Source organism: Acomys russatus, chromosome 16, assembly GCF_903995435.1.
Source record: "Acomys russatus chromosome 16, mAcoRus1.1, whole genome shotgun sequence".
Lineage (NCBI taxonomy): Eukaryota > Metazoa > Chordata > Mammalia > Rodentia > Muridae > Acomys > Acomys russatus.
In genome coordinates this window covers 25,662,828-25,671,566 of record NC_067152.1, presented here as the reverse complement: position 1 = coordinate 25,671,566, position 8,739 = coordinate 25,662,828, and the positions used below count along the sequence as shown (strand labels likewise).

Here is an 8,739-nt window from a genome sequence, read left to right as displayed (position 1 = left end):
TGATTAGCTTTTCTTTTTTACTACCTTTATTTTATGTGCATTGGTGTTTTGCCTACATGTCTGTCTATGTGAAAGTGTCAGATCTTGGAATTACAGACAGTTGTGAGCTGCCATGTGGGTGCTGGGAATTGAACTCAGGACCTCTGGAAGAGTAGTCAACGCCCTTAACTGCTGAGCCATCATCTCTCCAGCCCAACTTTTCTTATGAACTGTAAAAATGCATCAGTTCATCCTAAATTATAAAGAACACACTACCCAAGTCAAAGGCAGTCATTAAATACAAAGGCAGTGCCGGTGCTAACCCTACTTTTTGACTCTGACAATAATACAACTGAAAAGCTACATGCTGAAAAGTGTTCCCTCTCATCACACTGAGGATTGTAATTATACTTGATAACCTGAGGATATGCTCTGCCATCGGGAAATCATGGAGCAAATTGAGTGGAATTATATTTTCTGAAGAAATTACCAGTCTTTAAAACTTCTCAAATATTAGAACAGTGGTTCTGATTTTTTTTTTTTCTCTCCACCTTATTTTTTTCCCCCTCTGTGTCTGACCCAGCCTCATAAAAAGAGCCAGTAGGGTAGGTTCATGGAAAATAAATTATCCAATTAGGGATTAACAAAACTGTAACAGGGATTAAGAAATGCCAGGGAAAAGGAACACCCTCCTGGTGTGTATATAAGGGCCAAAAAAGGCAGACCAGAACAGGCCGCTCACTCTACCTTTCCCTGTACCAGAGACAGCTCAGCACTTGCAGGAGCATCATGTTCTGCTCAACTCAGAGAGGGTCCTGCTCCTCCGCCGGGGCTATGGGCAGCAGGGTGTGCACTGGTGGAAGCACCTTTAGCCGTGGAAGTAGCTGTGGGCTCGAGGGAGGCTCTGCCTGGGGCCTCCAGGGATCTAAGGGTGGCCTTGGAAGCTGCTCAGTAAAGGGTGGATTTGGAGCAGCCTCTGGCTTTGGAGGGGGCTCTAGCTTTGGTGGAGGTTCCGGCTTTGGCGGGGGCTGTGGCTTTGGCGGGGGCTGTGGCTTTGGCGGGGGCTCCGGCTTTGGTGGAGGTTCCGGCTTTGGCGGGGGCTGTGGCTTTGGCGGGGGCTCTAGCGGAGGCATCTATAGCTGCAGAAGTAGTGTGGGAGGTGGTCTTGGTGGTGTCAGCGGCAGTGATGGGGGTCTTCTCTCTGGAAGTGAAAAGCAAACGATGCAGGACCTCAATGACCGTCTGGCCAAGTACCTAGACACGGTCCGAGCCCTGGAGGTAGCGAACACTAGCCTGGAGAGTAAAATCGAGGAGTGGTATTGCAAGCATGGGTCCGGAAAAGCTGGACCTGAAAGAGACTACAGCAAATACTGGACCATGATCGAAGAGCTGAAGAACCAGGTGGGACTCCCTAGCTGTGCTCCTATGGCGTGCCTTTCACTTTTGTTCAGGTCATAAGCTTTGATGAAATGGTTTTTACGTGTGTGTGTGTCCGTGTGTGTGCGTGCGTGCGTGCGTGCACATGCGCGCTGTGTGTGTGTGAGGGTGCACACGTGTGTGCGTTCAGAAAAGGGGCATGCATGCATGCCATGGTACGAGTGTGGAAATGAGAGGACATTTTATGGGAATTGGTTCTTGCCTTCTCCCATGTGAGACCCGAGGATCAAATTTAGGTCTGCAAGTTTGGTCAGACCTGGCAGCCAGTGCCAGGGCCTTGTAATTAAAATGGAAGTCAATGAAATATTCATGTGTGCAAAACGGGTCCTGTTGTATCTTGATTGTGACCATCCTAAGTATGACACACAACGATTGTACTCTGTCTGAATCTCAGATTTGGGTATTGAATTCGTACAACGCCAGACAGCCAACTGACAGGTACGTATATTAGCGGCATGGTACCAAGGGGATAATTAGGGTGACCTAATTATTCATGACTCATTCTCACAGGTCGGAACATTTTTTGTGTGTGTCTTTCTGGATTCATTAGGACTATTTTTCTTCCTAGAGAATCTGGTGAAATGTTGCGAAAATGCACTAAAGCTGAAGATTTTCAGGCACAGATGTGTGAGATGGGTAGTTCTTAGGGGAACTCTGTGCTCATGCTGAAACCCTGAACAGGCGAGGAAGTGATTGACCTGATCAGCAGAAATAGGCAGAGGACAGCATGCTATAAAACACTGTCCTAGCCGGGTGATGGTGGCACACACCTTTAATCCCAGCACTCGGGAGGCAGAGGCAGACGGATCGCTGTGAGTTCGAGGCCAGCCTGGTCTACAAAGCGAGTCCAGGACAGCCAAGGCTACACAGAGAAACCCTGTCTTGAAAACAAAAAAACAAAAAACCGCTATCCTGTGGCTACCCCAATAACTATGTGAGCTGTTTCCTGCTCAGAGATATGTGACGCTAAGTGATGTGCACCCCTGCTAAGTGAGTCTGCAGGTCAACCCGCCTTTAAGAGTTCATGACATAGGAGGTGTCTGCCCTCACAGGTAGGAAGGAGTCCAGAGCAAAGGGGAAATTACCTTGCTTGTCAATCTTCCCTCTTTCCTAGATCTTTTCAGCCACCTGTGAAAACGGCAGGAAAGCCCTGCAGCTTGACAACGCCAGACTGGCTGCCGACGACTTCAGAATGAAGTGAGTGGGAAACCCGAACACTTGAAAACAGTCATCACAGGGGATAAAACACAGTCCAATGGCTGAGGGGGAAAAAAACCCTTTGGGGGACCATGAGCTAAGTTCACAATTAAACCAGGAGCGAACATGGTTGGTTTTATTCTATCATTCTACTGTCTGTTTGGTTTGGGGTGTTTTGTTTAAGACAGAAACTTGGGCCGGGTGTAGTGGTGCACACCTTTAATTCCAGCACTTGGGAGGCAGAGGCAGGAGGATCGCTGTGAGTTTGAGGCCAGCCTGGTCTACAAAGCAAGTCCAGGACAGCCAAGGCTAACACAGAGAGACCCTGTCTCGAAAAAGAAAGAAAGAAAGAAAAGAAATAAATAAATAAAACTTGTATAGCTCAGACTGGAGTCAAATTCACTATGTAACTGAGGCTGGCCTTTCACTTTTCGGCTTCCTGACTCCAGTTCCAGAGTGCTATGTCACAAGAGTGCACCCCCATGCCTGGCTCCCAGGAGTAAACTTTATAGAGACCATTGTTGGAAGAAAAGAAAAGCAAGAAAGGTTGGGAGAGAGGAAGGAAGGAAGGAAAGGGGGGAATTACAGTTTATAACTATTATAAAAAATATTGTACATGACTAGAGCTAATATTAGAAATTTTTTTATTAGATTTTTTTTTTTTAACTTCAGAGAAGCCTCCAGCAATTTCATTTATCAAAATAGTCAGGGGCAGGCTGGGAATGCAGCTCAGAGTTAGAGCACTTCCCAGCAAAGGCCCAGAGCCCAGGGTTCCACACGGAAAGAAAAAACTGAGCAACAGTGCTCCAAGGTGAACACTTTTCCAAGGGTATGAAAGAGAGGTCCCCTCACCTGCCTTCCTGCCGCCCACCCCCCCCCCCCAGGTATGAGCATGAACTGTGCCTCCGGGAGTGCATAGAGGGCGACATCAACGGCCTGCGGAAAGTGCTGGATGGCCTGACCATGACTCGCTCTGACCTGGAGATGCAGATCGAGGCTTTGACTGAGGAACTGGTCTGCCTGAGGAAGAACCATGAGGAGGTGGGAACCGGCTGCGCATGCGCGAACGGCCCCAGACTTCACACCGTGTCTAGTCTACAAGAGTGAACTCGGTGTAACTAAATGCACTCCCCATATCCAATGGCCAGGAAAGCTTAGCGATGAGCACTTGTTGTCGCATCTTGAAGATCCTCCGGGGTGTCGCAGTTTTGAATGTTTGCAGTGACGCATGCCTTAGATGGTGGCAGCTTTCCATCCGAATCATTGTGGTCCCTTTTCCATCCCTGTACGCTAGGAAATGAAGTGCCTGCGAGGAAGCTCTGGAGGGGACGTGACAGTAGAAATGAATGCTGCCCCAGGAACCGACCTGACCAAGCTACTGAATGACATGAGGGCTCAGTATGAGGCCATGGCTGAGCAGAACCGCCAGGAAGCTGAGAAACAATTCAATGAGCGGGTAGGGTGCGGCAGCGGGTGCCTCAACCTGCGGGTCGAGCTTAAGCCACCATCTCTGCTCCCATGACAACTGTGCTTTATTTCCATTTAGAGTGCATCCCTGCAAGCCCAGATCTCTACCGATGTAGGGGCAGCCGACTGCGCCAGGAACGAGATAATGGAACTGAAACGCACCGTGCAAGCCCTGGAAATCGAGCTTCAATCCCAGCTGGCCCTGGTATGTGCTGACGGTTGTCTGTGGGTTTGTTTTAAATCTCCAATAAGGAGTTAAGCAAATATGTTGCCCTCCATTACCCGTGATGCTCGCTAAACACACAGACACAAAAGACAGAGGAAGGAAAAGGTTTTGTCTGCTAGAGAACGTAAAGAGTGAGGCATGCGGCTCTCTGGAGCTGGGCGATGGCTCTGTGGGGGAAAATACTGCTTGCTGTGTAAGTGTGAGTACCGGAGTTCAGATCCCTGGCACCCCTGTGAAAGACTGGGGAGAGGGTGCGTAGGAACAGGCAGCTTTGTGAGTAACCTGGCCAAATCAGTGAGCGCGTTTCAGCGAGAGACCCTGTCATGAAATATCGAGGACAACAGAGGGAGATGGACATGCCAACTTCTGGCCTACACATACACATGTACGCAAGCACGCGCGCGCGCACGAACAAGACAACTCTCTCCATTTCCATTAAAGATTTAATTTGAATCCTGCCAGTGAAAGTTAAAGAGGCAAAGACAGCGTAGATTGTGCCCTAGCAGGGCAAAGCGTACGCCTACTCATACAAAATCGGACTTTTTTTTTTTTTCCCCAAATCATCCACTGACTTATCTTCAACATGAATTTTTGTTTTCTCTTTGTCTTAGAAATGCTCTCTGGAAGGGACCCTGGCTGACGTGGAAGCTGGCTATGTGGCCCGGCTGTGTGGAGTCCAGACGCAGATCAGCAGCCTGGAGGAAGAGCTCTGTCAGATTCGGGGCGAGACAGAGTGCCAGAAAGCAGAGTATGACTGCCTCCTGAACATCAAGGCACGCCTGGAGGAGGAGATCGAGACCTACCGTCGCCTGCTCAATGGAGAAGGAGGGTGAGTGAGATGCACGAAGTGGGCTTACGACATCAAAGAGGGAAGGGGAGGGGCCAGACGTGTCCCCTTAAAGCAGTAAGGTAACATAACAGACACAGCCCAATCAGAAGATACCCACAGCTGCAGCCTGGGCTCTCCCAAGGGCTGGAGGACCTCTCCCACCTTGGCAAACTGCAAAGGAAAATGTTGTTCTTTTCTTCTTCCCTCCAGTGGATGTGATTATACAAACTTAGTATCCAAGCACATGGTGTTGAGTGACTCAAGATCTGGCCAAGGAAAAGGTATAGACTTTCTAAATGCTGATAACGATGTTACCATCTCGAAGTACTTTTCTTTTCTTTCTTTCTTTCTTTTTTTTTTTTTTTTTTTTTTTTTTTTTTCCTTCCTCCTCCCCAGACAAGGTTTCTCTATGTTATCTTGGCAGTCCTGGACTCGCTTTGTAGACCAGGCTGCCGTCGAACTCACAGCAGTCCACCTGCCTCTGCCTCCTGAGTGCTGGGATTAAAGGCGTGCACCACCATGCCTGGCTTCAAAGTACTTTTCAATGGGTTGTCACAGAAAAGTATTTTAGAATGAAAGGCTTGCTTTCTTGTATGTTTTTACCATTGGGGTGGCCAAACGGCTAGGCAGCAGTGCTTCGCTTGCAAGCACAGGCGGACCTGAGTTCAACACTGAGAACCCATGGTAGTGGCGGGGGACACAAAGCAAAACACACAGGCACTTAGGGGCTGGAAATTCCAAAGGTGGCACAGGTGAAGACAGGTAGACTTCTGATGCGTTTTGGTTCGGTTTGGCTTTGGTTTTTGAGACAGGGTTTCTCTGTATAACTCTGTCCTGGTATGCGCTCTGTAGACCAGGCTAGCCTCGAACTCATACAGACCCGCCTCCCTCTACCTCTGAGTGCTGGGATTAAAAGGTGTGCACCAACTCCACCCCTGCTCTTTTGAAGCTTTTTGACTGGCCAGCCTGACCCATTTTGGCAAATTCCACGCTAGAGTGAGAGAGACCCTGACTCAAAAAAAAAAAAAAAAAAAGAGGTGGCTATTGCCTGGACAGTCCTGCTGAGGTTGTCCTCTTCCACACTCACACACATACATGCGTGTGTGCCCAGCTGCACAGGTGTACATACACACACAGTAAGAAGAAAGATAACATGTCCACAGTTGCTGACAATATCTTAAGAGAAGAGAACACAGTCGGCAAGCGCCGAGTTTCTCCTGCTCTGGGTCTCAGTGGCTGACCTTGTGGTCCCATGATTTTCAGATCCCAACAAGACGAGAGTGACGAAGACCATTATAGAGGAGGTGGTAGACGGCAAAATTGTCTCATCTCAAGTCAGCAACATTTCCGAAGTGAAAATAAAATAAGCAGTTTCCAGTTCGGCAGGGGCGTCCATCAAAGGAAACAATTGACGAGGGAGCCAGTGAAGAGCCCGCCCCAGGCTGACCATGATGCTGGCTCACCTCCCCCCACCTCCCCACTCCCGCCGCCACCCTCACCCCCGGGAAAACCTGCTGTCCAAAATTAGCTGACCAGCCCATTTTCTGCATCCTCTTATTTTCTTCCTAGAACATTGTTTTTAAAGTAGGAAGGAGAGATTGGTTCTGAGTGTCTCTGTGCTTCAATAAATGTACTTTTGCAAGCTAATGAAGTCATTCTGGATTGTTGGTCCCCCCCCCCCCCACTAAGACATTTAGTATCTTACTCAGGGCTGGAGTCATGATTGGCAGGTCATTACTGTGTCGCTAACATTAATTCATCACTTACCTGCCTTCTTTATTACGTGAAGATTTCAGCCATTTTGCCTGTGGGTTTTAACATCACACAAGAACAGAATGGCACCATAGCTGAAAGTAGACCTCAGTGTCCCTCACACTGTAGCCAACGGTCTATGTCACCAGACAAGGATAAAAATTATTACAGTGACCAACTTATAATTCATCGATGCCTATTTCTTTATGTCGATCACTGAAAAGGTGTCTCATAAATTTAGAAAAAGGCACAAAAGCTATGCCTCATACTTCAACAAGTTCACAGCTGACTGTGGCTGTTCACAGGCGAGCACTTGGGAAGCTGAAACAGGGGAATTGCCACAAGTTCCAAGTGAACCTAGATTACATAGTAAATTCCAGACTAGATAAGGCTACATAGTGAGACCCTCTCTGGATAACAATACAAAGTTTACTTTGCCAGTGAGGAGGAAAACCAAACATAAAGACAGCTGGGGCTAAAGGACTTCAGCTGGGCCGTGGTGGCACACACCTGGAATTCCAGCAGTTGGGAAGCAGAGACAGGCGGATCCGGAACTCAGTGCCGTCCTCAGCTACACAGCAAGTTTGAGGATAGCCTGGGTTACATAAGGCCCTGTCTCAAAAAAAAAAAAAAAATTTAATGAAGGACTTGATTGTACAGTATTTTCCAAACACAGCACAGAAATGGGACATGACGGGGCTGGAGAGATGGCTCAATGGTTAAGAGCACCGCCTGCTCTTCCAGAGGTCCTGAGTTCAGTTCCCAGCAACCACATAGTGGCTCACAACCATCTGTAATGTGATCTGATGCCCTCTTCTGGCCTGCAGGTGTACATGCAGGCAGAACCCTGTATACATAATAATAAAAAAAAATTTAAAAAAAAAAAAGAAAAAAGAAATGGGACATGGCATGTATGGGGGACATTAAGAGATGATCAAGCCAGGCGGTGGTGGGGCACGGGAGGCAGAGGCAGGTGGATCTCTGTGAGTTTGAGGCCAGCCTGGTCTACAGAGCGAGTTCCAAAACAGCCAGAGCTATATAGAGAAACCCTATCTCCGAATAAGAGAGAGAGAGAGAGAGAGAGAGAGAGAGAGAGAGAGAGAGAGAGAGAGAGAGAGAGAATGAATATCAAATATAGACTATAGGGAAAGAACATTGTACATACAACATAGGGTCTGATTTCTTAACACGTTGAAAGCTCCAAAGAGGAGACATGTTTTTAGAACTTGTTCCTTTACCAATTATAGCCACACCTCCAACCAAAAGTTGTCAGTTGGCACATCTGGTGTTTCTTCTCGCCTCTCTCTCTCCATATTAGAGACCTTCTACCATGGACAGTCACAGCCTCGTTCCCTCTTTTGAAAAACATCTCCAAAGGCTCAGACTCTGTCTTGATGATAAAAACCAAAAAGGTCTGGTTGGAGGAGGGTTCAGGCCCTTGGAAGAACCAGACTGAAGATCTGGCCAGGCTGAGCAGCAGTGCTTTACACAAACAGTTTTATATTGACCCTGTCAGAAGTCGGAGAACCAACTCCCATAAGCCAGTCCTCAAGGGAAAAAACTCACAAGACATGACACAGAAAGCCAAACTTAAAAAATATAAAACAGAAAGTCTGGGATAGAGCCACAGCTCAGTTGGCAAAAATCACCTGAGTACAGACCCTAGAATTCACATTTTTTTTTTAAAAAAAGCCAGGTATGGTGTGTGCACTTGTAATTCCAGTGCCAGGGTGACAGAAGCAGCCAGACGGATCCTTGGTGCTCCTGACGAGCCAGTGTAGACTACTCAATGCTCTCCAGGCCAATGAAGAGACCTTGCCCTACATACACACACACACACACACACACACAC

General features: G+C 47.9%; 1 protein-coding gene across 1 annotated transcript; it reads left to right on the top strand.

Moving 5' to 3' along the window:
• The first annotated feature begins 743 nt into the window (after positions 1-743).
• Krt24 (keratin 24) lies at positions 744-6,562 on the top strand. The gene is made up of 8 exons (XM_051157836.1): positions 744-1,380; positions 2,531-2,613; positions 3,498-3,654; positions 3,908-4,069; positions 4,160-4,285; positions 4,918-5,135; positions 5,346-5,416; positions 6,399-6,562. The coding sequence occupies exons 1-8, from the start codon at positions 769-771 to the stop codon at positions 6,500-6,502; spliced, it is 1,533 nt and encodes a 510-aa protein (XP_051013793.1). The 5' UTR covers positions 744-768; the 3' UTR covers positions 6,503-6,562.
• Positions 6,563-8,739: the final 2,177 nt, after the last annotated feature.